The sequence below is a fragment of the Osmerus eperlanus genome, chromosome 21 (genome assembly GCF_963692335.1).
Source record: "Osmerus eperlanus chromosome 21, fOsmEpe2.1, whole genome shotgun sequence".
Taxonomy (NCBI): Eukaryota; Metazoa; Chordata; class Actinopteri; order Osmeriformes; family Osmeridae; genus Osmerus; species Osmerus eperlanus.
The window spans coordinates 7310465-7337858 of record NC_085038.1 but is presented as its reverse complement, the minus strand read 5'-3'; the positions used below and the strand labels follow the sequence as shown (position 1 = coordinate 7337858).

Genomic DNA, 27394 nt, shown 5'->3' with positions numbered 1-27394 from the left:
CCGTTGGGCTGTCTCAGACCCCCCACATTGCAAATGTTAAAAGAAAATTATTTGTATTTGTTTTTGTATTGGGTAAAATTGGGTAAACACAACGATGGTTCATTATGAACCTTTGGGTCATGTGACCCGAAGGCAGCACGAGGGTTAATGGGATGTAAAAGATGACTTTGGTGGTAACAGCAGGTCTAACCCCCTACAGGTGCATAACATACATTTGAACATCACTGCCTTCCCCTAATTTCTAATTTCCAAGCTCTTGGATAAGAGAGGATGGGGTCTGTATTACCAGTAAGTCTATGGATCAGTCCATACCGTTGTCACACAAAGCCTCTTACACTCGTCAGACCAAAGTCAATGTGCTCCAAGTAGAGTTGCGAATAGCAGGAACTGAGTCTGGTGAAAAGCCTGCGTTCAACACCCTCGGGATGTTACTGATTTACTTAAGAGGACCAGAAGGATTAGTTAGGTGTACTTAAATCCCAACAATATTACAAAATGCCCAAATATAGATTCTAAGATTATAAAGATACAGTTCAATAGTGGAATCTGAATAGAATCATAGTCTTAAGTCCATATCCTAGCTTCTACGAGGACACACAGCTCACTTACAACAGATGTAGCAGTTATAGCCTCAAGACGGAACACAGCGACTTCTCAACTCCAGCCCCACCACTGGCTCACACAATAACACACGTTACCAAGCACAGCTGTCATTGTGAATGGGATGCCTCGGTCCTTAACCCTTGTGTTAATTTCGGGTCATTCTGACCCATCAGTCATTCTGACCCACCATTGTATTGCGACAACTTTACCGCATACAAAAACAAAGTGAAGCATTTTATTTTAACCGTCGGGCTGTCTCAGACCCCCCACATTGCGAAGGTTAAAAGAAAATGCTATTTATTTGTTTTTGTATTGGGTAAAATTGGGTAAACACATGAATGGACACAAACCACTTCATATGCACTCGTTTCAGAGCAGACTAACAATGGACCATCATCCTCCAATGACCACCCATACATGTTGTCTTTCAAGGCCATTTTACAGCTGTGCCGGTATACTTTTTCAAATTGGCTCCAATGCCAACGTCCAACTTGAACCCCCACATCCTTCTTTGTTCATTTCAGAAACACTTTGTGGTTTGTCTTTTCTTTCTTACGAAAACCTTCAAGATATACTTGACTTTCACTTTTCAATTGCAACGGACGACACAAGGTCATGCCACACTTGCACCAAGACATTTTTTATGTCTCGCAAACGTATATCCTTCATTTGGCGTGGCACAACATTCACATGTTTTGATTGGGTGGTCTACATCCATATATGTCATATTTACATCAACATTGAAATATCTAACAGCAAAACCCGTTCACTAGTTTCCAAACCATTTCTATTTACACAAGCTATCTATTTACACGCTTGGGACAAACATGGAGCCACACCAAAACGACAGAGAATCAGACAAACCCATATTCAGAGATACATCACTACTCACAATGCTATAGCCTTTGCACCAAGCTGTTCTCTAACTGGTAGCACTAGGAGCTCTGGAGCCTCCATGGTAGTGATCCAGGAAGGTGATGGAGAGACACCATGGTAGTGATCCAGGAAGGTGATGGAGAGACACCATGGTAGTGAACCAGGGAGGTGATGGAGAGACACCATGGTAGTGAACCAGGGAGGTGATGGAGAGACACCATGGTAGTGAACCAGGGAGGTGATGGAGAGACACCATGGTAGTGAACCAGGGAGGTGATGGAGAGACACCATGGTAGTGAACCAGGGAGGTGATGGAGAGACACCATGGTAGTGAACCAGGGAGGTGATGGAGACACCATGGTAGTGAACCAGGGAGGTGATGGAGAGACACCATGGTAGTGAACCAGGGAGGTGATGGAGAGACACCATGGTAGTGAACCAGGGAGGTGATGGAGACACCATGGTAGTGAACCAGGGAGGTGATGGAGAGACACCATGGTAGTGAACCAGGGAGGTGATGGAGAGACACCATGGTAGTAATCCAAGGAGGTGATGGAGAGAGACCATGCAGACTTGCTGGAGTGATGCTCTTGGAACATCCACAATTATCTTTCTTCTGGGTTGTTCCCATAAAGTGAGAATTATTTGTAATGATTTTGGTTTTACATGAAAAACGACATCTGGTCTGCCTGGTTCAACCTGACTCTGGCTATTAAATCAGGCTGTTCCACAAGATTGAGGACAGCTGTCGTCTATGTCAAAATGCCATTGATTCTTGTTAGGGTTCAACTCTGCGGAATTGTCTTGATGAGCATACAGGAAACCCAGAGTAAAATTCCTCCTAGGTGTGGACGGAAGGTGTCAGGGGAAGTGACATCCTCCACACACAAAGGAAGTCTGATATCAACCACTGAAAAACAACTGTAGAGACTGTCCTTCTAAGTGCTCCCTTGGGACGCAGAATTTAAACATAGCTGAAGAGCCGTGCATACACACGCACTCACGATCTCATTATTCAAACATAAGCATGTGCACACACATTCACACACACACTTTATTGGGAGAGCAGTGCTCTACCAGGTGGGCATCATGTCAGGGAACCAGACCCTGCCCAGGTGCTTGGACACCTCCCAGTGGATGTCGTCCAGGCCGTAGTGATGATCCGGCACCAGGACCTCCTCCATGATGGACAGCTGGGACAGCCTCCGGCCGCACATCTTCACAAACTCCACGAAGGCGCTGCAGGACACCTCGCACTCGCCCAGCCCGATGGCCGACAGCTGGGTGCAGCGCTTGGCGATGCGGATAAGCTCCTCGTCCAGGGGCCGCAGCCCGTTGGCGCACACCACCAGCTCCACCAGGCGGGGGCAGTGCAGCCCCACCCGGCCCAGGACGTCCTTGCTGACGGAGCGGCCGAAGTACAGGTGGGTGACGGGGATCTCGTCGCGGAAGAAGGGCCCAAACTCGTCCTCGTAGAGGAAGAAGTACATGACCAGGTTGACCTTGGGCGAGTGGCGCACCAGGGCGTCCCAGCTGCTCTTCTTGAGGGCGTGGAAGTGCTGGCCCGGGGTCTCGCTCACCACGTCGATGCGCAGGTGCTCCAGGTGCACGTGCTTCTCGGAGGACAGCGAGAGCAGCAGCTCGTCGCTCAGCAGGTGGTAGTTGAGCGCCAGCTCCCTCAGGCCGTGGCACTGGTCGGCCACGCACAGTATGCCTGGGGAGGAGCAGGGGGGGGGGGAGCATAGCGACACGTGTGGATGAGGAAACGGGGGCTTTCAAAACACACACACACGTTCCCTCCCTCTCTCCCTCCCTCCATACCTGCTGGGGAGACGTGGGGGCAGCTGCTCATCTTCAGGAGCTTGAGCGTGTCGCTGTTGTTGGCCACCAGGACCTTGAGGGAGGGGTCGTCCACGGGCGTGTCGTCGATCTTCAACGAGGACAGAGACTTGGAGTTGACGAACACCACCGTCAGGGCCGAGATGAAGTGAGACTGGGATGGAGGAGACGACACACAAGTTCAGACCTGGGGCCAAAACAGAGACCAACGAGGACCTAAAGGCAGAACCGAGAGGAGGGAGTGTCCCCAGACTGGGCTGCTGGGCTGGGCTGGGTACCTTGGGCAGCTCCATGAAGCTGGGTCTGGCTGTGGAGATGAGCCCCAGTGTCTTCAGGGAACAGTTGACCAGCTGAGACAGGATGTCACAGGCTGCCTCTGCCGATTCTGTGCTGCTGTCCACCTGGAACACACAACACACACACACATACTTAGTTCCTCTCCTGACCCCCCCCCCCTCCTCCACACTCTTTCTGCTACCTCATCCACCCGCCTTCCGACCACCCTCCATATGTCCTCCGTCCCACCTCATCCTCCTCCTCACCTTGAAGCTGACGTACTGCAGGTGGTTGGAGTGCTTCTTGATGATCTGCTTGATGAGGTCAGGATGCGTGGCCCTCAGGTAGGAGCTCGCCGGCTGGTTCAGCTCAAACTCAAAGCACCTCCACAACTCCGGCATGTGGAAGGCCATGTTCCAGCTGCGGCACACCTGGAGGGCGGAGGGATACCACAGGGTGAAAAGTCTGTGTAGTAGGAATATATTATTGTGATGAGGGGAAACTATGAGAGGTATAGATTACACCACAGGGGCTTTTTACACATTCTGTGTGAATGTAGCATTTCTTTTCACCTTGCCCTGCTAACAAGCTCTTTATGCTTCTGTTTTGTAAAAAAGCACTTGGCGTATGTCCCACTCTACACGTGACAGTGCATGGTGCAGGCCTACCTGGGAGGCATAAGCACGGTCCAGCAGAGGCAGGTACTGGAAGATGTGGAGCAGGATCTCCTGGGGTAGACGCCCCCAGTCCAGGCCCTCCTCTTCCCAGTCGCTCTCGTCAGAACTCTGCTTGCGTTTACGTTTGCAGAACTCTGGAGTCCCACAGCTGGTGCCCCCTGCATCCTGCTGCTCGGTTCCTCTTAGACTTCTCTTCATTCTGCCAAGATACCTAGGTTAAGTGACAACCACACCTAGTCAATAGGACATCCTGTCATTTCGATAAATCAGATATCCATAGCGTGTTAATTACAGTCATTGAGCAAATCATTAACGCTCTTATCCAGAGCGTTAATGATTTACGTTTACAAGTCAATGGAAATAGAATACAAAAACACCAAATTATTTAGCCTGGCTGCCATCGGTATCAGTTATCAGCAAACTACATAGCTAGTGATAAGTCCGGTAAATATTTACATTTGCGGCCACAGTGATAGAAATGTTTTGAACGCGCCACGCACAGCCACAGCTAACGCTAAGTCACAGGATGGATTTAGCTAACTGACTCATTAGCTCTGTTTACATAATGTTTTATTTATTTATTTATTTTTACTGCACAATTTCGGAGAAATAGAATAAATTAAAACTTGACTGTGGGGTTTAAGTATATATGATAGGTTATATTCTAGATAGCAAGACTGGTGCTGTATAGTATCAATATTTAAGATTCTTACTAGCTAGCTAGGCTAGCACTAGCTACTATGCTTGCTAGCCGAGCTACCATCTGTGGTTGCAACAACCTCGTAACTTGGATTGCTTCTGAAGAAAATTATAATTAGTCAAGCACATAAAAACAATATTAGCACTGGTCTTTATGCGATTTAAACAAGAGGTTACATTCAACCAGTCCAAGCCCGTCTGATTCCTACCTGGTTCGGTGTTCAGTGGTAATGTTCTAGTCGAAAAAATCTATTAATCAACCAGGGCCAACACTCGAAAATGTGTTTTGGTCTGGCCAACCTATCAAGCACATTGGGCTCCGGAACTATTGATTGACGAATTGTAGACGAGGTCAAATTGAAGATTGTAGTCGAGATCTGCTGAGTTATTTCCCCGCCAGTCGTTTGACCTACTTTCCTATGCAATTAGCCTTGTACTGGTGTGCTGCAGAGCTCTCACGCTCGCTGAAAATGGCGTGTGTTATGTTGTGGCTTGATGGTGGGATGGTACATTCTGGGGAAAAACATAAGATACCTGCACTTTCAATACATTTGCTGCAGGGGGAGTTGTGTACCACGACAACATTCTTTTGCTAGTGTAGGCGTCTTTTTCTCAGTAATAATGGCCTTTTCATAACGCTGAGCATCATGCATGCACGGGCTTATACATTTACATTTAGTAATTTAGCAGACACTTTTATCCAAAGCGACTTACATGAGAGAGCTTTACAAAAAGTGCATAGGTCAATGTTGAACTATGCCCCAAAAACATTGCGGGTAGCCAAAGCATGAAGCATACATTGTGAAAGGCAAATAAGTGCCAATGGGTGGAACCAGAAGAGCATGTAGTAGTTAAACAAATAACAACATGATCCTCGAAAGTGCTAGAGTGTACCTGGAGGAAAGCAAGCAACAATAATATAATTCACAGCGAGTACAAGCAGGTAAATCAGTTACAACTAACCAACAAGTGCAACGAGTCCCTCAATAAGTGGCATTGTGTTCCTGGAGGAAATAAACTAACATCTGATCCAACAAATCTTTCTTAAATACCGTTGTACTCCCGGAACAAGTGCCTTTTCTTGAAGGTGGAGAGACAATCAGTATCTCTGATGGAGGTGGGGAGATAATTCCACCATTGGGGGGCCAGACAGGAAGAGCTTGTGAGCGGGCGCTCTTGAGAGGTGGGACCACATATGGTTGTCCGAAGAAGAGGTGGTAGGTGGCCGGTGGGGGTGTAAGGCTGGACGAGAGACTGGATATTGAGCGACTTATATTGAGAGCCATGCCCACTTAGAGCAGGAGAAGGCCTAAGCTATTTAGACAATGTGATCAATCCAATAAAGAGGTTGATAAGGGTTTACAGTTGTCACTAATAACGACATGAGCAAACCTATGACCTGCGTCTACAGCTTTAAGTTCGGGAATTCAGAATTGATGGTGTGATAGTTCAACGTGTTGTCTTCAGACAACTCAATCTGGAAAATGATATCCCTGGAACAGAGGCAAAACTAAAAGGAAACAATAAATAGTAGCTATAGGCCTGCCGCTACACCGACTCCCAGGTAGATTAGCGTTAGGCCTAATGTGTTGTAGTAGTCCATGTGTATTATTTTGTGTCTGTACAAGTGCCTCTTGTATTCTGCACCAGTGTTTTTCCAGTCACTCCCACAACTACACACTGATAACAGTCAGAGGGAACCGCTAACCTTCCTGGTTTAAGAAACACCAGCAGGTGTCTGTATCCGCTCTCCACCCCTCTATAAACCCTCCCTCCACGCTTAAACAAGGAGCTCCTTATCCACAAACTCAAAAGCAGGACTACAGTGTGTATGAGACAGATGCTTGTGGAAGAGAGAGACAGACAAAGTTAGAGACAAAAGAAAGACTGTGTGGCAGTGAGCGTCTCTCTCAAGCTCATCTTATATTTCAGCATATTCAGCCAGTCCATTCAGCTCTGGGTTACCCTACTGGTAAGACTACCAGCAACATTACTTTGTGCTTCAACTACTACTACTACTACTTTGAAAAAACATATACAATTATACAGGGTCTGTGTGTTTGCTTTGTTGTTTATTGTTAGTTATCTCTCTGTGTAGTTATGGGTATATTTGAAAGACAATGTATAAAGGAGAGGTTTACAAAGAGTGAAGAGTGTACAGTATGTTGACATGGTAAACACTGTCTTTGTACCTGTTTCCTCATTTCCAATGTTTACAGTATAACCTGCTCCTAAAAACAACTCAACGCTTTCCATTTGTAATGGGAACAGAGAACTCTGTATATTGATCTGTGCCAATAACAAATTAGATTCCATCGGATCGTCCCCCTCCGAAATATTCTGCAATGAATTCCTCTGTCAAAAAGTCTATAAAACCGGGTAAAATTAAGATCTACACATTTTGTACCGTATTACATTTACAGTGTCAAACACACAGACACGCTCAATATAACATATTGTATGTTTGTGTCCAACAGAACCTAAGAAAGCGAGTCCTTCCCAGGCCATTGTCGACAACCACAAAAGAAAAACCAATCTGCTACAAGACAACAGCTGGATTAGGCGTGAACGAGATGAGGACGACAGTGTGTAGTAAGTGTGAAAGACATGCATACAGGAGTTACATACAGTGTATGTAAAACGTGCACACTCTCATGCACACTATTCTTTTATCTTTACACAGTCCAGGCACAAACAAAGAAATTCCCAGCTACATCAAATCACCAAACAAAAGTAACAGGTAAAGCCGTTTGAAATGCAATGTGAAATTGTATACTCAGTTTCATAATGATACATTTCCATGGAGTTTCTTTAGAAACTAATGTCTGTCTGGTGTGTAGCCATGTCACAGAGGGGAACCAGTCCTGCCCTTCTAGTCCCGGCTCCTCTGTTAATGTCTTTGCCAAGAGGTAAACATACGCTCCTTAGAAATAAGATTTCTTTTGTGTAACTTTTTAAACGTGTTTAATTGAAACATACCATTTAACCACATGGTGTGAATTGTCCTTGTGCCTTGGTTTGAGCAGGTTTGGTGGAAGCCAAGAGGTGATTTCCAAAGAGAGGTCAGTTCTTTCTTGAACTTGAATATCTTGAGTCATACAACAGTGTGTCTGCATCACTTCTGCTCAGTTTACACCTTGGCTTGGGTAATTTCTAAGTTTGCCGCTATCTTACTTTGACCTCAGCCCAACACTTACCACCAAGAACAAGACTGTCTCCTTTGGAAAAATGTAAGCTCAGTTTTTTCAAGTGTAAATAAACATGATAGTCATTAGTAAGAAATGTTCTAGAACATATTGCTCAAGCAGACTAACCCACAAACGTTATCTGTTATTTCTCATCTCATAAAGTATCACATCAGAGTTTGGGAAAGAAGCCAAGAGCACCTGGCAAAACACGTTTCTGCCTACCACCAGGTACGTCAAGGAAGAAATTTAATTATTTTGTCTTGGTAGATTGAATGACTGAATATCATAACACCACACCACATGCAAGTGACACTTTTAGTTTTTTACAGTACATACCGTCTACATTTACATTTATTCATTTAGCAGACGCTTTTATCCAAAGCGACTTCCAAGAGAGAGTTTTACAAAAGTGCATAGGTCACTGATCATAACAACGAGATAGCCCCAAACATTGTGGGTAGCCAAACATGAAGCATACATTGTGAAACCAAATAAGTCCCAAAGGGAAGAACAATAAGAGCATGTAGTTAGACAAATTACAATTAAACAGCAAGAACTTCAAAAGTGCAAGAGTGTACCTGTGGAAAAAGCAAGCAACAATAATATATTTCACAGCGAGTACAATAATTTTAAGACAGTTACAACAAATCAACAAGAGCAACAAGTCTCTCAATAAGAGTCATTGTGATCCTGGGGGAAACTCCTGGGGGAAACTAACATCAGGTTCAGCCAATTCCTAAGTGCCGTTGTACTCCCGGAACAAGTGCGTCTTGAGCCTTTTCTTGAAGGTGGGGAGACTGATGGACACTGATGGACACTGACTGTCCCTGATGTCTAGTTTTGTCATCTACAACAGAATCTTTCCTATGCTCACCTGTGTGCTGTGTTTTTTCAGTGTGTCAGCAGAACCGAGTTCCAACATGTCCAGCTTCAGCACCAGGGTTTTCCTCTCTTCCAGGCTGCCCCACAACAACCCTACACCCGTTAGCTACCACAAAGCGTACAGTATTTATTACGTCACAAGACAGATTTGTCATCTAAACTTACATATGGACATAAACCTCGTTGACGATTTTATACTATAAATGGTCCACATCGTTGGGGAAAGGATCCCATACATAACACGGCACAACCTTATCTCAAAATAATTTACTTTCAGCTCTCCTATTATTCACACTGGAAAAGAAGTTGTGGACACTTATGGGTTAGTATGAAATGGAACTATGATAGTTTACCTCTCTGTGCCTTAATATTCTAACACATCCTTATTTGTCTCCCTCCAAAAGCTCTCTCGAACACCCAACAAGCAATGGAACAACAGAATCAACCATACAAACAAAGACAAATAATCCTTCAAATCTGGAGTAAGAACTATGCTGAGCTGAAATACCCTGACAACCTTTTCCTCAAATATTGTATCTGAAATATTGTACATCACCTATAAACTCCAAACCTGTTATTATTGAGCTTGTTGTTTTCTTGAGAGTATTAAGTAACTCAAACCAGAGAGCTAATCCGGGGGAAGGAATACGGTTTTGAGAGAAAAGGTTCACTCATGCAGAACTGGTACGCATTATCAGCTTCAATACAAACAAACTGGAATAATTGATTCCTGGTATAGTGTAAATTAGTGGTTATAAGAAAAAAAAACATGAAGGATCTACAGTAGAAGTGAACTCAAGGTCACTTCTCCATCCTTTGATGCATTTCCTTCCTGTCTTATTTGTCAGTGAAGTGGCAGAGTCCTCAGCACCTGTGTTCCTGACATCTCCTCAGGCTAACATCCCTCCGCCTATCAGGTCAGTACCTCGCTGGTTGGGAGTGGACCGGTGGCTAAAACATGTTCAGAAAACACTGGGACCAATAGCATAATAGGTCTAAATGATAATGGTTGCATCTCTATTTTTTGTAAACAATGGCATGTAGCTTGTCAGTCTCAATCACGCATTATCATTTTGAATAACTTCTCTGACTGAAACAAATATCTTTGAACAGATGACCCAGTGAGTGTGCTCCTACTGTGTGTGAATGTGTTCACTGTCAACTCTCTCCCCTCCCTTCCTCTCAGGTGCATGACAGAGAAGGGGCTGTGCTCGTACTGCTGTGAACCTCTCCCGGAGGCCGGAGCCAGGATCATCCTGGAGGACCTGCAGATCTGCAGCCACACCGCCTGCTTCAAGGTTTAGACACACCCACCCATTGAACTCCTGGAGCAGTTCTGCATACCTCTGATGCTGCAGTGACCGATTTGGGATAGACAGAGCTTGAGATGAGATGTGTATCGTGCTGTGTTCACTGATAATCTGAGTTCTTCATTTGATTGTTATCCTTCTTTCATACCCCCCCCCCCCCCCCTAGTGTGAGGTGTGCTACTGTCCTCTAGGGGATCTGGAGGAGGGGAGTAGCATGTGGGTCCTCAAAGAGAAGGTGCACTGTGAGAGCTGCTTCAACACAACCAGAGGTAAGGACTTGGTTCCATGTACACTGTGTGTGTGTGTGGTGTGGGGGGGGGTAAAGCTATATTCACAACTCTTATTTTTTATTTATTTTTACAGACAAGTGGCTTCTCTAGGATACAAGTGTCAAGCAACACTCAACTCCCTAACACAACCCAGCTCTTCGTTCTATAAGTGACAATATTTTAGAACAATTGCATAGTGTACCTTTATCATGAATGTGCTTTTATTTGTATATTGCACTAAGCAATTGTCGAAACCACTAAATAAGTTATTCAGTCTACTTAATGATAAATTAAGTAATGCTATTGTTCATTTAGCAAACATCTTTATGATTGAATGATTATACTGTATTTTATGAAAATGGAAAATCAATTACCCCAGTAATGTAAGCATACAGGTTGTCAAGTTTATTAAAATTAACATCTTTACACTTTGTACATTCCACCAACATTGGCATTGATTTACAAAGCAACAGTAATAAATATAGTATATACATTACCAGTATCTGCATATTTATAAAATACACTGGTGGGGCTGGATGAAAGTCTGTCATTGAAGGTTGCACTTATCCACTATCCTACATTGAATGTTAAAGCAGAAGATAGGTGTGAGTGTGGTTTCTCTTTGACGTGAAATCCAGGTATGACAGTTGAAAGTGCACACTTTAGGATTAAGAGTTGGACCGTAAGGTCAGAAAAGAAGAGAGTAACTTAAAGTTCTTGTTTATAAGTCAAACGTTACATATTGTTCAGATAGAAAGGTGTTGAGTCAAAATGTCATGTAGAACAAGGCGACTTATCACCTATAGAAATACAATGAGCAACATTTCCATTTGTAACATTAGTGAACGTTTCACTGTTGTTAAACACGCCTCTAGTTTGTGCAGGCGTTACTGTGTAGGGTTAGTGGTATTGGGGACAGCACAGGCAGTAGAGACAAGGAAAGCCTGAAGTTGACATATCACCTTGATAGAAGAAAAACAGCCAGACAAATTGGCCAGTCCCAGTCTGAAGATGACCCACCATACAGAGAAGCTTCCAGATCCTTGTTTGTATCCCAGTATGTCAGAGACAGATAAGCAAGGCATGTACAACTATCTAATATCTAGGAAAAGGATGAAGAGCTGGGGAGTCACGTGCACATAGAGGACATCACACAAAGTGAGAAGAGTTTATGTGCTTAATGTGTTCAATCAGAACATCTGGCCTACATTTCCCCTGACCAATCACTGTACAGGGAATCAACTTATGTAGAGTTAGCCACACCCAGAATTGTGCCACTTGTTTTGCTCCAAAAGATATTGATCAATGGTCAATATTAATGTCAAGTATCACAGAGCGATGACTGATAATCAATACTTCACCCACGAAATACTCTCTCAAATGATAAAAAAAATATAGCAGTTTCATTTCCCCCCCCCGTCACCAGTCATTATAAATGACAACCTTTGAAACTGTTTCTGTGACAGGTCTGATCAGGCGACTTTCTTTTTTATACCAGAACTCAGATTCATTAGACACACAGAAGACTTGTGTTTGCTTGCATTCACAGACAAAGAGAAACAGGCCAGATATGTATGGTACAGGGCAGGAGCAGAGGCCACGAGGTGGTTCGCTGGGCTGGGCTTATCCTTCCTCTATTGCAAACGTGACATCTAACACATTTTTTATCACAAAAAACGATTCGATAACCTTCAGAAGCAGGACAGACACGAGGACCTACACTGCACGGTTTTCCATTTCCCTTTGAAGTTTTACTCTGCAGCAGAATCAACCAGCTCTTACATCAGGAAAACCAATGACATTTCAACATTTATAGTTGGAACTACTGGATGCATCCCTGTTAATAGGAGTTAACCAACACATTTGACTTCAACCTGGTATCACATTGTTTTGTGACCATTAGCAGATTTTAGATTTGGTTAGTTGAACATTCCAGCAATTAACATCTAAGGTGCTGCTGACAGTATGAACTCTCCTGACAGTATTGGGTGTTTTAAGACAAATCTCCACTCGGTTAATGAGACATTTTGTTCTGTGTCAACATTATCCAAGTGAACCATGATGGCGGCCTGTAACCTGTCGGCCAAAAGGTTCTCGCATTGTGAGGAAACAACATGTGGTACTAAAGTAGAGAGGTGTAGATCCCTAAACCCATCCAAGACTGGAGCCAAGAAGGCTTTCCTCAGATGTGCTCGATGTCATCCCAGGCTCTTGAGGCCTCGGTCCAGATGGAGCTGCTGTGGTGAGCCAGGAGATCCATGTTCTGGTAGTCAGAACCATCACCGTGGACCAGCTTAAGACCTTGGGTTCAGAACCAGTACCTGGACTACACTTTCACAATGGTGGTTCAGAGCTGGACTAGTCTTCTAAAGTTGTAGATTTTGTTTATGAGTTTGTGTTACTGTTTGGAGGGAAATTAGGGGTTAGTTTGGTGTATTTGGGGTTTCTGATTCCTAATTCACAGTCTGTCAGGTATTCTCAGTGTATAATGTATGTATGTAAATATGTAATCTCATGGATTATCTCTCTCGCTCACGCTCGCACGCTCACACACACACGTCGAGTAGTGGAAAGGGAGCAGCTCTGAGTTTCCATGTTTGCATCACAATGGGCTCCAGTGATCCGAGCCACAAGTATGCTATAGCATTCCTGACCCCGTCTCCTTCCAGAACGTTCTGTGACCCACAAACACAACTTGGCTCCTCCAACCACAATTCTCCCCTGAGCTGGGCTTGAGTAGGCAGGGTCTCAGGTGTGGTTGCTACTATTGGTCAGTTGTCTTTTAGTGGGCGAGTCTCTGGCCCTTTGGGCGGCACAGTGCGTGTGGACGGGCACCCCCCCTGGCAGGCATACGCAGTCGGGCTCATTGAACGTGTTGTGGCACAGGTGGCATCCTTTCTTATCGGACACTAGGACGGGGCTCCGCCTCTGCCTCAGCTGACGAGGAAAAGCCACAGTTAGAAACACAACCTTCGTGAGGCTACATGTCAGTGTTTAGAACCGGCGCAACAGCAGCTCAAGCGAATATCAACGACTCGTGTTAGGAAGCGTGAGAGTGTGTTTGTGTTCATTCAGGCGGGGTGAGAGGGCTTACCCGGTCGTGCTGTAGCTGGAGGTTCTCAGAGCGCGCCAGCCCCAGTGCGACCTGGGACGTGCGGCAGGCGTGCATGCTGGCCCTGAGGGCCCGTCCCAGGAAAGGCTTCAGCAGCTGGAGGGACCAGCCTTCGGGGAGCATGCTCAGCACGCGCACCGCGTCAAACGCCTCGCCGTGGCGGTTTAGCAGGTCCACGGCTGCCATCTCCAGCCGCCCACCGCCTGGCACGGCTGGCGGCAGGTCTTGGTTCAGGTACACCCCGAGGAGCAGGTGGAACAGGCGCTGCCGGTAAGCAGGGTCTCGAGAGGAGGAGGCCCAGACGCAGTAGGCCTCGGCGGAGGGGAAGTCTTTCAGCTGGTGCACCAGGATGTGTAACGCCCTGTCATGCTCCTCCAGCTTCCCATGGAGCGTGGCACGTTCAAGAAGCAGCTGCTCAGAGTCCTGGATCTTACCTGGTTTAAAGTGGTCAAATCAAATCAAATATTACAAGCTCTAACAGCACAGAACCAATAAATACTTATTTATTTGGATAAACAGAAAAGAATGGCTAGTACAATTTTATTATGGCAGCTGGCAGCTAAAACAACAGTTTGTTATTTTTTATTATTAAGTTAAAAGCTGGGACTACAGTTTTATATTGAAACTACCAAGGACAATAGCATTTTATGGATAACTGATAGCTAGCACAACAGCTTTACACTGATAGTGGACAGCTGCCGCCGTTATAAAAGGCGTGTGATCTCACCCAGCAGCAGCTGGACCCGGTAGAGGCTGGACTCCCGGAGCAGCAGCTGCAGCTTGTCCCTGGCTGGGCCCACCTGCTCCTGGGGGGCCGGGGGGGCCTGGGACAGCAGAGCAAGGACCCTCTCCACATACAGAACCGCCAGGTGGGTGTGGAACTTTTCCTTCTGCAAGGGGGGGGGGGGGGGGGAGACCACCGGAGAGGTGGAGGGGATGAAAGGGATGGACAGAGGGATGAAGGCTTTTCACTATCGTGGTTGTTTCAAGCTCCAGGTGGTCGTTTCATGTCGGTTGTGCGCTTGGCACTCGCATTGTGCTCGTTTGTTTTTTTCACCTGGATGCGGCGTTCCAGCACCAGCTGCTCCAGGTAGAGCAGCAGAGCCCGGCTGTGCTTCTGGAGGCACGCGATGACATCATCCGGGTCGGGCTGACCCGGCTGCTCCTTGCCGACCGGCCGCTTGGTGAAGATCTGAACTCCTATCTGTCGGGAGACGGGGGAAACAACCCGGAACGTGACCACCATTTCTCCCAATCTAGTTTGTCCATGCGCGTGTTCTTTTGGGAGACCCGGTTCAGCAGGGTGTTGGGCGCCTACCGTCTGGTCTCTCTGGAGAGCCCAGTCGGCGTACTTCCAGACCAGGTCCAGACTGGGGCAGAAGCTGAGGAAGTCCACGATGTACTCATACAGGTCCGACCTGGTGGAGTCCTGGAGGTCCCCGTTCACCACCCGCACCCACATCTGACAGACGGGCGAGAGATATAAGCCTCATCTGTACAGCGCCTCAGGATGTGTCATGTGACCATGAGCGACACCACAGTGGGACAAGGGCGGAATGTTTGCGGTGGGACCTCAATAGAGCGACGTGTCTACCTGTACAGCTGCTGAATCCTGGCCGTTATAGCGATAGAGCAGTCCAAGAGCAAAATACCTTAAAGTACAAAAATAGAACATAATATATAAGTAATAGGTGTAACACTGTATGTGTGTGTCTGTGTGTTTTTACGGGAGTGAAATGGAGGTACACTGCCAACAGAATTGGAAAGACTGTCATTTCTCGTCACCTCAAAACGTGTTGAGAGAGAAAAGTCCCTCCAATTAAAACCAAACACTACAATCAGCCTAATCCTCCCCCTCTGTCCTGCTGCAGTACCCACTTGTGGTGTTTCTCCAGCCAGGGGGCGCTGTCGGTCAGCAGGCAGGCGTTGTCGGAGGCCAGCAGGTCCAGCAGGCTGGTGTGGTCCTGCTCGGCGTACAGCTTGAGCAGCGCCGTGTCCACGTCCTCGCCGCAGCCGTTGGCGCCCTCCGTGCTGCGCACCTCGCCCAGGTAGGAGATGAGGAACCTCTTGCAGAGCTGCACCTTCTCCTGGTCGCCCTGGGCCAGGTGGTTGAGGTCGGCAAACTCGTGGAGAGGAGGGTGGCAGCGGGTGAAGGAGGAGGTGGAGGGCATCAGCAGGGGGTAGAGAGAGATCAGCTCCCGGACATCCAGCTGGCCATTTCTGGAGGGGGAGAAGGGGGGTGGGATTTAAAACCTAGAAGGTCAAAGTCTACCATCTCTGTCTGCTATACTTCTGCCGCCAAAAACCCTACCATGTGTTAACTGCCTCAAACTACAGCCTGTATGAGATGGACAAGGATTATGCAGGCCTAACATTTAGCTGGCTACTCATTAAAACCCCATTGGGCCCAAGAAAGGTTAAGGCTCATAAACCAATTAGTAGTCCCGGTAATTAAAACCTTTTAATACATTTCAGAATTGTGCCGTAGTGGTGTGGCATGTTTAATTACAGCACTGAATTGCATTTTTTACCTGAAGTGTTCTTTAGCCTCTAGAAACTGAAGCTGTCCAAACTGGATGAATCCAGCTTGCTGGAGAGTTCTTTTGTGCAAAATCTGGGCAAAGATGAGAGAAATACAATCCATGCTTAGCTTATAGACATCCTGTTCTACATTCAAAGGCATAAACATAGCACCATATCCACGAGAGGAAGCAAGCCTCATCTTGGGAAAGACCTTCCATAACTTTTTCATGTGCGTTCGCAAGTACCTGGAACCTGTCTTTGGGAATGTTTCTCCTAGCACCTTCTGTGAGGGTCAGGGCCTCCTCCACTCTGTGGCTGGCTAGCAAGTCCTGGATCTGTCTCTCCAGAGGCAGGGGAACCAGCACATACACAGCCTTGGTGGACGCCAAAACTACCTTGCCTACACAGGGCCGGGAACAAGGTCAGTTCACAATCTCTGCAGTCAGAGACAATACTAGGCAATCAGGCAAATGTAAATATAACTTGAACTGGCACCAGACTCAAAACTTATGTACCCAAAGCTTAACTACATCTGCACTTATGGAATTGGGAGTGCTGTTGCCTGGGGATACCTTCAAAGTCCTGGAGGATGTGTCCATCCCGGAACGGGAGAGTCTGTTTGAGCTGCTGGTCCAGCATGCTGTGCACGGTGACAAAGCCTTCGTCCAGCGCCACAACGTACGGGAAACACACCGCCGCCCCGATCACACTCTCCGACCATTTCACTGGTGCACGCTGGGATATCCCCTCAGCGTTGGCAAACATCCCTGAACAGACACAGTGTGTGAGTGAATACTTTGAGAAAAACTCATGGGCAGAACATATTCCTCTGAGACTGGGGTTGTGTATGCGTAGGGAGGTTAGATCCCTTGATTAGGGTAGGAGCTACAATGCTGCAGAGGGCCTGGTTGTTTTTGTAATGACTCACCGAGTCCACCAGGGGCAGCCAGGAGAAACTCCTCCCTTTCGATTCTCTTGATGATGGGCTTCCTCTCCTCACTGTCGTAGGGGAAGAGGTCCTGGGAGGCCCCTGTGCTGTAGTTCAGGATCATGTACTGCGAGGACAGGGCCAGGCAAAGGAAATAGCCGTCCAGGCTGACAGCACAGGGCTGCTCGGGCGTGGTCACTTCCTTGACCAGCTGCACCTTGTCCTCGTATACCATGTATATCTGTACAGTCCTCCGCTTGGCCGAGATCACTCCGATCTCCACGCCGAACGGGTCGCCGTTCACCGGGTTCTCGTTGACGCAGAAGGCGGCCACCGCTCTGATCTTGGCCCCGCCTAAGGGGACGGTCTCCAGGGTGACCATGTCGACCACTGTGATGGTTGCGTCGCAGAGTACAATGAGGCGCTCCAACGCCGACGCCGCCCGCAGCTCCGCCACGGGCTTCTTAAGGCCCAGGTACTTGTGCAGGAGCTTCTGAGCCACATATGTCCGTTTGCCTTTGGACGAGGTGTGTTCCTCCAAAAGGAAGTGGTGAATGAAGCAGTCGTTGGTGCCCACGTACAGGTGTTTGCCACAACACTCGATGCACTCGATGTTGATGCGCTGCTTGTCGCCCATAAGGAGCTCTCGCTCCACAGCAGGGACCAGCTCAAAGGCCTTCACACTCATCGCAGTACCAACATCTATCTGTTGCAAGACATGGGGGCAAAGAAACAGGGGTCACAAAAACCCTCATATATTGGGGCACTTAAGATGCTTTATGTTACGTTAGCATGATAAACTGACTCAATATTGAACTAATAAACTGTGTATTCAATATTGATTCAATAACAATCTGGATACCTGTAAATAGAAGCAATATCACTTATGAGGTAACTTACTAATGATACCTAACTGACTTAGGCAAGGCATACTTGCCACCCTTTGGTTTTACAGGAGATCATTGTTTCAATATAACCAGCATTTTGCTGGTATGTGTTGTCAGTCAGCTAGGTAGCTAGCCAAGAACGATCCTTGATATCGCCTAAAAATGTATTTGCAACTTAAAGATGCAACACACACAAACTACATGTTTTGGGTTTCCAAATCTTGGAAGCTCCCTGTTGGTGGTGGTGGTTAGTCAGCAATAAATGTGAACATTCTAGCAGTGCCAATTGTGCAGGCTTAGTCTGTAACTCCCATGCTAGCAAGCGATTTATCTTTCCTCTTGTATTGGATACATATGAGCCTTTAATGCTAGCTCTATGGGATTAGCTTTGCTATAAATGTTAGCCTACTCAACTAGCTTTTATAAATGCTGGACTTCAAGCAAGACTAGCTAGCTGCCTCTGAGTCAGGGGGGCGACTAAACCTTGCTTGAGCCGGCCAGTAGCAACAGCATCCCCAGGTCGTTTCAACAAAGAGGTAAATAACCGTTATCATACCCCATCCGTGGGGACTGTAGACCGAAAAGATGAAATGCCAATGTACCGTTCCCCGGCCTCGTAGTCCCGAGTACACAGGCTCTTTACTCTCCACTCCCCTAGCTTGCTAGCTGTGCTACTGCTAACCTAACCTGATTTTCTGATGTCATCATGCATGCAGGGCTTGTATTTCCTGTAGGGGAAACGTGGGCTGTATTCAAGAAAACGAAACAGCAAGAAGTGTTAAATAGCTTTTTGTCTTGACAACTAAACTGTTGCAGAATTTGAGTACGCACTTGTTGTTACTTCGAATCAATTTATGACACTGTCGCTACCTGATTCATCGACAGGCACAATGGTTGAAGCATAAAGATTTTGTACAAAATGATTTACAACCTTTCTGAACTATCGAATATGGAGTGTGAATTTCCCAGTGTGCATTGCGTCGAAGGGGAGGCAAAAGCCATTTTGTTGTGCTAGCTGTCTAGCTAGCGACGAAGTGATGGAGTATCTGAAATTGTACTCAGCTTTTAATTGTTCACGTCTATAGAACCATGCGTATATAGTTACCCTTCCGTCAGTAATTGCCAATATTTTAACATCGGCTAGGAACGAAGTTGTGGAAATACTCGTTTGGAATTTAATTTGCACCTCTCGCTGTTAGCTAGCCAATGCTTGATAACAACGGCAGCTAGCTAAGTTACCCCTCGCTTGTACAAAATAGCCATCTATCTGACGTTACTAGCTAAATAGCTAGCTGCAAGCTGCTTTTAAACTTTCCCAGAGTTAGACTGCTTGGAAGATATTTTGCTATCTATGCTGATTCGAGTAAGCGAATGTAGCTTACTCATGGTGCTCGGTGTGCTATTTTAAGATACAGATTCAGTGGTTGAAAATACTGGTTGTGTAACATTAGCCAACCAACTTTTGAACAAGAAACGCTAGCCTAGCACAATAGCAGCTAGCTATCTATATCTGGACAGTGCAGCTGCACTGTGTGTGACAGAGACAGGTTAGTACTGTCACCGAACTTCATAACAACGGCAGCGGCCTTATGTGCATAAGCTCATAATGGCAGAAGATATACGACAGGACAAGAAAGCCAATTTTTCTGCTCTGACTGAGCACAATAACAACGGAGTGACGAGGACATCAGCATTGGCCTCCAACAAAACTGGCGCCTCAAAGAAATTGATCATAAAAAATTTCAAAGGTAGCTAGTCTAATACACTAACCAATTGACGTTTTATGTTAGCTAGTTGATAGCAAGCTCTTTACCTTATACCTTCATCTCATTCTATCCATGTGCTGCATTATGTAGTTAGCCAGCCAGTTGCTTATATTGTTCCTAATAAGTTTTTACCGAAATGTTTGTGTATGTTACAGTAGCATCTGGCCTTCTAGCTAGTTAACTATGAGGTTGAGTGATTAGTCAAACAATCGTATGTGTGTCTAGCAAGTAAGTTGTTGAAAGCCTTGCACCTGCCGTTGTGAACTGTTTTCCTTTGTGTCCCAAGTTGCTGTAGTAGATACGTCATATTATGTACTGCATAAGAACTGCAGCATAGGCTTCAATGGGTTTGTCACCTAGTCAAGGTTGTATATACAGTTTACAGGTCACTGAACTAACAGTAGAAATCGCTGCTAGCTTCCAACGGAACCAGTGTTGTGCCTGTGTGTTTTCTGAATGTTTTGTTTTTGGTCTGTTTCCACAGACAGGCCAAAGCTGGCAGAAAACTACACAGAGGACACATGGCTGAAGCTGAGAGATGCTGTTGGTGCTATCCAGAACAGCACCTCCATCAAGTACAACCTGGAAGAACTCTATCAGGTCAGAGGGCCCCATGTTTTTTTTTACTACATACTATGTCTTGACATGCTTGCACAAATAATTTATCAGCAACCACAGCATCTCTTTGTTTACTGCAAACCTGGACATTGCTAGGAACATATTTCACGAGTACTGTATGTGTACAAGGTTGCCTGTTGCCAGTGTATGTAAACACACAAACATTGCTGTCTGCTCAGCATCATCACTCCAGCTTTCATGGACAGCATGTGACCTTGTTTGTCCCTCTTCCTGTGTGGGTGGGGCATCTGGCCGACACCTATAGTGTAACCAGCCTTATTAACAGGTGGTACCACCCATTCTAAAAGAACGGATTGAAGAATGGTTTATACATTTTTTACCAAATGTAATAGTCTGTTCTCATCCTCTCTCCTGGTCTACCTTTTTCTCTTCTTCTCAGGCTGTGGAGAATCTGTGCTCTTATAAGGTCTCCCCCACACTCTACAAGCAGCTGCGGCAGGTCTGTGAGGACCACGTCCAGGCCCAGATCCACCAGTTCCGAGAATATCCTTTACTGTGTGCGCACGTATGTAAACATGGAACTGTATGTCACAGTCACATGACGACTGATTTCCAGGCAAGTTAGCCTGGATGGCCCCGATAACACTTGTTTATCTGCATTGCGGGGGAATAGGGGCCTAGAAGAGGTGATGGCAATCACAGGTCATGCAGCTGGATATCTTATCAGCATGTTTGTGTGTCATAGTCTGTCTGTCAGAAGGGGGCGCCATGGACCTTCCCCTTACAGCTGAATTGACATGGAGCACAGTCGTGAAAGGGTTCCTTTCAAGCAAGTAGTTAGTTCCGCCGTCTCTCTCTAACTCGACGCTACTGCTCTGCACAGAGTAGAAACTGGGTGGGAATCTTACACTATCACAATGCACCCTCCCATTCAAGGCAGTAGGTTGACTAAAGATGCGAGGTCTGTGCCTTAACCACCGGTTCACAGAGTCCTTGGACAGCCTGTCCTTCCTGAAGAGGATGAATCGCTGCTGGCAAGACCACTGCAGACAGACGGTCAGTGTTCTAGCCCACAGGGTTGGAATTGACTACCAAGTCCTATTATCAGCACCTCTGGGCTCTAATGTGTGATTGTTGTGTTTCATAGATCATGATCCGGAGCATATTTCTGTTCCTGGACCGCACCTATGTGCTGCAAAACTCCTTACTTCCTTCAATCTGGTAAGGTCCAGTAAGAGTGCCTCATCTCGCCCTGACCACCAGGCCCCTTGTTGGTCAACCATTTTTGAGCTGTGTTCAAAAACGAAATAGTTGCAACCTTTTGTTTTGTCAGGGATACCGGTCTGGAACTGTTCCGCACCCACATCGTGAGCGACAGCGCGGTCCAGACGCGCACGGTCGACGGGATTTTGGAGCAGATTGAGCGCGAGCGCAACGGAGAGACGGTGGACCGCAGCCTGCTGCGGAGTCTACTGGGCATGCTCTCAGACCTGCAGGTGATTGGATACATCTGACACATCTTTGACAAGATGATGTCACTAACCCACATGTAGGCAAACAAGTTATTTTCGAAACGTCTCTCGAAACGTTTTCTGGAAATGTCCAACGGTAAGGCAGGTTATGAATAACAGACTGTGGAATTGTCAGCGGGTCTCCTAACGCGATGTCTTGCCTCCCAGGTGTATAAGGAGTCATTTGAGGAGAGGTTCCTGACTGAGACTAACAGACTGTACGCTGCTGAGGGGCAGAGGCTGATGCAGGAGAGAGACGTAAGAGACACCAGTCCTGATCACGGGGTGCAGAATCATACACTTGATGTTATTGATATGCCTCACATGGGCCCCCTCCCCAAGGTCCCCGAGTACCTGCATCACGTGGCACGTCGTTTGGAGGAGGAGAACGACCGCGTCATCAGCTACCTCGACCAGAGCACGCAGTAAGACCCGCCCCTTTGGTTTTGCCGCTGATTGACAGGGCCTGGGTTCCAGTCACAGCCCACCCGCGTGCAACGGGTGAGCACGTCACTCTCAGTCCGCTGGCCTTCTAACCCTCTCTATCCCTCCCCTGTCTCCTTCTCTGTGGTTCTCCAGGAAGCCACTCATCTCCTGTGTGGAGAAGCAACTGCTGGGAGAACACATGACGGCCGTGCTTCAGAAAGGTGAGCTCGTCTTGTCCTGCGTTCAGCCAAGTGTGTTCCCGGGTTGGTTACCTTGTGCGACAAATGTCACGGTTTTCATTGTGTGTGTGTCCCTCCTCCCTCCTTGTCAGGTCTGGGCATCCTGCTGGATGAGAACCGCGTGACGGAGCTGTCCCTTCTCTACCAGCTGTTCAGCAAGGTGAAGGGAGGACTCCCTACACTGCTGCAGTTCTGGAGAGACTACATCAAGGTACACTCTTGACACGCTTAATCAGTCGGGCCTCGAAACAGCTCACCAATTAACACGTTGTTCAGGTGCTTAGTGCCTTTCCAGCGTTGCTGCGCGACCGCCGCATTTGGAGCGTGCGCCCTGTCATGTGCTGTCCAATCTGTGTCTGTGCTGCGTCAGAGTTTCGGAGGAGAGATCGTGGGGACCCCGGAGAAAGACAAGGACATGGTCCAGGAGCTGCTGGACTTCAAGGACAAGATGGACAACGTGGCCCAGGGCTGCTTCAACAGGAACGAGAGCTTCATCAACGCCATGAAGGAGGCCTTCGAGAGCTTCATCAACAAGAGGCCCAACAAACCTGCCGAGCTCATAGGTGAGGAGGATATGAGGGACGGAGAGAGACGGAGCTCTTATGTTTGCTGATGTCTTCTTTGCTCCTGTCCCGTTCAGCTAAGTACGTGGACTCCAAACTGCGGGCGGGCAACAAGGAGGCCACCGAGGAGGAGCTGGAGAGAATCCTGGACAAGATCATGATCATCTTCCGCTTCATCCACGGTCAGTGTCCAGCGCCGTCTGGGGTTCGTCCCATCTCAGTCACACAGCTCTCGTGCTTCACAAGCCCTTACCCATGCCCCCCTCCCCCCACCCCCCAGGTAAAGACGTGTTTGAGGCCTTCTACAAGAAGGACCTGGCCAAGCGGCTGCTTGTGGGAAAGAGTGCCTCCGTGGATGCAGAGAAGTCTATGCTGTCTAAACTCAAACATGGTAAGTTCCCACACAGGAAATCCCCGCCTGTCGGCATAACCTGATTCCGGGTAGAAGTTCTGTCCTGGATTTGAGAAAGAGAGGTCAGGTGTTGTGTTACTGTTGCACCACTGACTGTGTTTGACACCCACCAGTGAATGAAGTTGACTTTGACTGCGTGCTTCTTGCGGGTTTGGTGTGTCCATGGAAACTGGGCTGTTTCTTGTTACAAAAAAATAGATAAAAATGTGATGCACCCATGTGAACACACAGTGTGTGACTGAATGCAGGAACAGGAAGTGAGCGAGCTGTTTGTGTTTGTGACTTTGTACAGAGTGCGGCGCAGCCTTCACCTCCAAGCTAGAGGGGATGTTTAAGGACATGGAGCTGTCCAAAGATGTCATGATTCAGTTCAAACAGGTGTGTGTGTGTGTGTGTGTGTGAACCTTCATTCACACGATTACAAGCACATTACACACAATACATCACACACTTGATTAAACATGTTTTCCACAGAATAGTTTGGTTCGATTCACTTTCAACCTATTTTCACATACTGGTTCATAGTTTCACATAATACACCACAGAAAGTATCTTTCTGTTTGTTTATGGTAGGGTATAGGCGTTATTGTGCTGGATAAGGCCCTAACAGAAGTGTGGTTGTGTTCATAGTACACCCAGAACCAGAGTGAGCCCAGCAACATTGAGCTGACGGTCAACATCCTCACCATGGGCTACTGGCCCTCCTACACACCTATGGAGGTCCACCTGCCTCCAGAGGTAGGAGATGAAGTGTGTGCGTGTGGAGAATGTGTGTGTGTGTGTGTGGAGGATGTGTGTGTGTGTGTGTGTGTGTGGAGGATGTGTGTGTGTGTGTGGAGGATGTGTGTGTGTGTGGAGGATGTGTGAGATGAGTGGCAAATCCCAAGCGAGCCATTTCATCCTGATAGGAGCATTTGTTTTTATTCGGAAGTTTTGACTATCTCGGATCGACCCTTTCTTTTCTCCCCCGCCGTCCCAGATGGTGAAGCTGCAGGAGGTGTTCAAGCTGTTCTACCTGGGCAAGCACAGCGGCCGCAAGCTGCAGTGGCAGCCCACCCTGGGCCACGCCGTGCTCAGAACCCAGTTCAAAGAGGTAAGCCTCGCCATCTCCGTATGGCCCTGGGCGTCTAACACAGCACCTGTGTGTAACGTGTGTGTGTGTTTCAGGGTAAGAAGGAGCTGCAGGTGTCCTTGTTCCAGACCTTGGTGCTGCTCATGTTCAACGAGGGGGAGGAGTTTAGCATGGAGGAGATCCGCTCAGCCACAGGCATAGGTACAAGCCCCTCCCCACATGCCTGTGCTCATGGCCTGCTCGTTGCGACCGGCACGAGGACGCCTCTACACGCGTTCCCAGTTAACGGCGCAGCTGCATTTTTGTCTCCCTCATCAGAGGAGGGCGAGCTGAGGCGCACGCTGCAGTCCCTGGCCTGCGGCAAGGCGCGCGTCCTCAACAAGAGCCCCCGAGGGAAAGACGTGGAGGACGGGGACCGCTTCAACTTCAACAACGACTTCAGACACAAGCTGTTCCGCATCAAGATCAACCAGATCCAGATGAAGGAGACGGTAGGCGCTTCTGCCTTGGCTCTCTTTCTCCTCTGGTCGAAGGGGGCTGCTTCCCCAAAGGTAACCTGTGTGTGTGTGTGTGTGTGTGTGTGTGTGTGTGTGTGTGTGTGTGTGTGTGTGTGTGTGTGTGTGTGTGTCAGGTGGAGGAGCAGGTGAGCACCACGGAGCGTGTGTTCCAGGACAGGCAGTACCAGATTGACGCGGCGGTGGTGCGCATCATGAAGATGAGGAAGACCCTCAGCCACAACCTGCTGGTGTCGGAGCTCTACAACCAGCTCAAGTTCCCTGTCAAGGTGCGCCCACCCACCAGGCCTCCCTCCAGATGTGTCTGTCTCTTGTCTCCCACTGAACCTGGTCTGTTCCCCTCTGCAGCCGGGAGACCTGAAGAAACGGATCGAGTCGCTCATCGACAGAGACTACATGGAGCGTGACAAGGAGAGCCCCAACCAGTACCACTACGTCGCTTGAGGAGGGGGGCACACACGACCCCATCCTGTCCCCCACCCTCACAGCGGGTTCCACACAGCCCCCTGATGCAGCCTGTCTCCCCATGCCCCTCCTCTGGTTCCCCCCTGCCTCACCCCATGTCCCTGGGGCCTTGCTCAGAGAGAGCCAGGAGAGGCCAGAGGCCCGAGGCCCGACCGGCCATGCCCACTCAACACCACCCTCAAAGGGGACTTTGGGCAGGGCAGGGTTGGGGGTGGTGATGGAGGGTCCCGGGGTTTGTTTAGTGGGAGGCCTGCACAAATCCTCTGCTGACGCTAATGAACAGAAAAACTAGCACTTTCTGATTTATTTGTTGTTTTTTTTTCCCCCCCCCTTCATCCCCGTTTCTTTTTAGTTTGTTTTTTGGTTTGCGCTCCATCCATCTCTGAATCTGTTCTGTCACAGTTTCCGCTGTCGTGGGCTCATGTTTCATTTTTGTTTTTTGTAGTTCATCCATGAGATAACCTGCACTGGTCTGTTCCAATACCACAGTTGTGTTGTTAGATTGGGCACAGGACCAGGGGTTGGCGGGTGGGGAGGGCGGCTTGGTTTGTTTGAGTGGTGGGTGTTGGGGAGAGGGGTGGATGTCACATGGACATGGACACAGTGACATGAAGGGCGGGGGGGGGGGGGGGGAGAGGGCGGTTTGGGGGTGTAACATGGCTGAACAAAAGGACATAACCACCTGGGTATTTCCTTTTAGCTTTCTTCTGTATTTTGACCAACACTGTCCACGCTCTGATTTTTTTGTAGACCAGATTGTATTCTTTGTAAGAGAGAGAAACCTGACAAAAAGCCTGAATAAATGGATATTTAATGAATGGATAAAGGGTAATCCGTGTGAAGACTAAATGTGGTCAGTTGAAGGGTTCTCCTCTGAGAAACCGCCTGCTCCAGTGCTTCTTGTTGATGGCACGTGGCTCCGGGCCTAATTCGATTTTCTCCAGTGACAGCGGGTAATTCCTTTAGTAAAACAAAATTATCCCTGCTGGAGGGAAGTGACGGGACCACCCATGTTACCAGGGCTCTCTGCCTTCCTTACCTCTGTGTCATGACATGTCACTGTGGAATCTTTAGGATCTCTTGGGGTCTCTCCCAAGTCACAGCTTCCTCTGAAGAGGCTGACAAGAATAATGCTTCGACTTTAAAGCGTGTATGGCTTTTGGGTAATTCACATCCAATTTTCGGTTTTTGTACTCACTCGAAGCGCAAGGAGATGTAAGCAGTTTCAACTTTTGAGGTTCAGTTTGTGTTTGATAGCCACATATCAACAGGATGCTTGCAAACATCATATTAGACCAGGGATTCACAACACAAATCTGTAGTGCTTTCGTCTTTAAATGTTAACCCTGGTTAAATGAACCACGTGTTTATCGTCAAGCAGGTTTTTAGCAGGTGTGCTAGATTAGGATTGGAACAATGCATAGGGGTCAGATGCGGGGGAGGAGGAGTACAGAGGCAACTCTGCCCGGGCTTTTAGGGGAGTTTGTTTGACACCTTGCTGGGGTAGGTTGATGCTGTCCTCTTCACGTTTTTGGACGCGTCGTTAATTGGATGGAAGTGAAAATGAAGTATAAAAAAATGTGTCGAGTCAGTGATAAATCGAGGTATCGTTCTCCAAGTACGGTCTGTGTTAGGTTTCGCCATCCCCTCGTGAATTGCTGAGAGTCATCTGACTGCCCCATGGCGCGCCGCTGTTCTCCCATCTCCGTACACTGGTTTGCGCGTGGGGCCTCACATGCCTGCTGACTCCATGATCTCAGAATAGTGATTTATAGGC

At 47.6% G+C, this 27394-nt stretch overlaps 4 protein-coding genes across 6 annotated transcripts; 2 read left to right on the top strand and 2 right to left on the bottom strand.

Annotated features, from left to right (window-relative positions):
* Positions 1 to 147: 147 nt before the first annotated feature.
* Positions 148 to 5453, bottom strand: LOC134007410 (F-box/LRR-repeat protein 3-like). Of its 2 annotated transcripts, none has more exons than XM_062446852.1 (6): positions 5180 to 5453; positions 4263 to 4470; positions 3861 to 4025; positions 3597 to 3719; positions 3301 to 3472; positions 148 to 3193 (listed from the first exon to the last, which is right to left on the bottom strand). In XM_062446852.1, exons 2-6 carry the CDS (start codon positions 4467 to 4469, stop codon positions 2553 to 2555), a joined length of 1308 nt encoding a protein of 435 aa, XP_062302836.1. In that variant the 5' UTR covers position 4470; positions 5180 to 5453; the 3' UTR covers positions 148 to 2552. The 2 variants fall into 2 exon arrangements, with proteins under 2 accessions (XP_062302836.1, XP_062302835.1); XM_062446851.1 differs by having other exon boundaries at positions 4263 to 4482; positions 5180 to 5451.
* A 1303-nt stretch (positions 5454 to 6756) lies between these two features.
* LOC134007708 (uncharacterized) lies at positions 6757 to 11052 on the top strand. 2 transcript variants are annotated; one of them, XM_062447338.1, is made up of 15 exons: positions 6757 to 6942; positions 7280 to 7349; positions 7448 to 7562; positions 7654 to 7710; positions 7811 to 7879; positions 7997 to 8032; positions 8156 to 8200; positions 8321 to 8386; positions 9054 to 9158; positions 9318 to 9362; positions 9445 to 9522; positions 9889 to 9957; positions 10227 to 10338; positions 10517 to 10619; positions 10714 to 11052. In XM_062447338.1, the coding sequence occupies exons 2-15, from the start codon at positions 7316 to 7318 to the stop codon at positions 10728 to 10730; spliced, it is 951 nt and encodes a 316-aa protein (XP_062303322.1). In that variant the 5' UTR covers positions 6757 to 6942; positions 7280 to 7315; the 3' UTR covers positions 10731 to 11052. The 2 variants fall into 2 exon arrangements, with proteins under 2 accessions (XP_062303322.1, XP_062303323.1); XM_062447339.1 differs by having other exon boundaries at positions 7190 to 7349.
* Positions 11053 to 12998: 1946 nt separating this feature from the next.
* Positions 12999 to 18809, bottom strand: tgfbrap1 (transforming growth factor, beta receptor associated protein 1). The gene is made up of 12 exons (XM_062447335.1): positions 18626 to 18809; positions 17183 to 17888; positions 16827 to 17021; positions 16500 to 16654; positions 16263 to 16345; positions 15610 to 15951; positions 15326 to 15383; positions 15050 to 15193; positions 14789 to 14935; positions 14459 to 14621; positions 13714 to 14165; positions 12999 to 13556 (listed from the first exon to the last, which is right to left on the bottom strand). The coding sequence occupies exons 2-12, from the start codon at positions 17868 to 17870 to the stop codon at positions 13368 to 13370; spliced, it is 2616 nt and encodes an 871-aa protein (XP_062303319.1). The 5' UTR covers positions 17871 to 17888; positions 18626 to 18809; the 3' UTR covers positions 12999 to 13367.
* A 229-nt stretch (positions 18810 to 19038) lies between these two features.
* Positions 19039 to 26443, top strand: cul4a (cullin 4A). The gene is made up of 20 exons (XM_062447336.1): positions 19039 to 19817; positions 20320 to 20435; positions 20854 to 20958; positions 21402 to 21470; positions 21562 to 21635; positions 21748 to 21910; positions 22094 to 22183; positions 22268 to 22350; positions 22505 to 22572; positions 22683 to 22801; positions 22961 to 23153; positions 23231 to 23335; positions 23434 to 23544; positions 23858 to 23943; positions 24196 to 24303; positions 24545 to 24658; positions 24733 to 24838; positions 24956 to 25128; positions 25269 to 25421; positions 25501 to 26443. Exons 1-20 carry the CDS (start codon positions 19676 to 19678, stop codon positions 25594 to 25596), a joined length of 2274 nt encoding a protein of 757 aa, XP_062303320.1. The 5' UTR covers positions 19039 to 19675; the 3' UTR covers positions 25597 to 26443.
* The last annotated feature ends 951 nt before the right edge of the window (positions 26444 to 27394 follow it).

Bases quoted from the DNA above. Each gene is read 5' to 3' on its own strand.
- cul4a (XM_062447336.1), top strand. From the start codon at position 19,676: ATGGCAGAAGATATACGACAGGACAAGAAAGCCAATTTTTCTGCTCTG. The intron at 21,471-21,561 runs GTCAGTGTTCTA...TGTGTTTCATAG, and splicing joins AAGACCACTGCAGACAGACG to ATCATGATCCGGAGCATATT. The intron at 24,659-24,732 runs GTAAGCCTCGCC...TGTGTGTTTCAG, and splicing joins TCAGAACCCAGTTCAAAGAG to GGTAAGAAGGAGCTGCAGGT.
- LOC134007410 (XM_062446852.1), bottom strand. From the start codon at position 4,469: ATGAAGAGAAGTCTAAGAGGAACCGAGCAGCAGGATGCAGGGGGCACC. The intron at 4,026-4,262 runs GTAGGCCTGCAC...TCCGCCCTCCAG, and splicing joins ACCGTGCTTATGCCTCCCAG to GTGTGCCGCAGCTGGAACAT. The intron at 3,194-3,300 runs GTATGGAGGGAG...GCTCCTCCCCAG, and splicing joins CCCCCACGTCTCCCCAGCAG to GCATACTGTGCGTGGCCGAC.
- tgfbrap1 (XM_062447335.1), bottom strand. From the start codon at position 17,870: ATGAGTGTGAAGGCCTTTGAGCTGGTCCCTGCTGTGGAGCGAGAGCTC. The intron at 15,384-15,609 runs GTGGGTACTGCA...TTGTACTTTAAG, and splicing joins TGGCTGGAGAAACACCACAA to GTATTTTGCTCTTGGACTGC. The intron at 14,936-15,049 runs GTAGGCGCCCAA...GTCTCCCGACAG, and splicing joins CTCTCCAGAGAGACCAGACG to ATAGGAGTTCAGATCTTCAC.
- LOC134007708 (XM_062447338.1), top strand. From the start codon at position 7,316: ATGAATTCCTCTGTCAAAAAGTCTATAAAACCGG. The intron at 7,711-7,810 runs GTAAAGCCGTTT...TCTGGTGTGTAG, and splicing joins TCACCAAACAAAAGTAACAG to CCATGTCACAGAGGGGAACC. The intron at 7,880-7,996 runs GTAAACATACGC...TGGTTTGAGCAG, and splicing joins GTTAATGTCTTTGCCAAGAG to GTTTGGTGGAAGCCAAGAGG.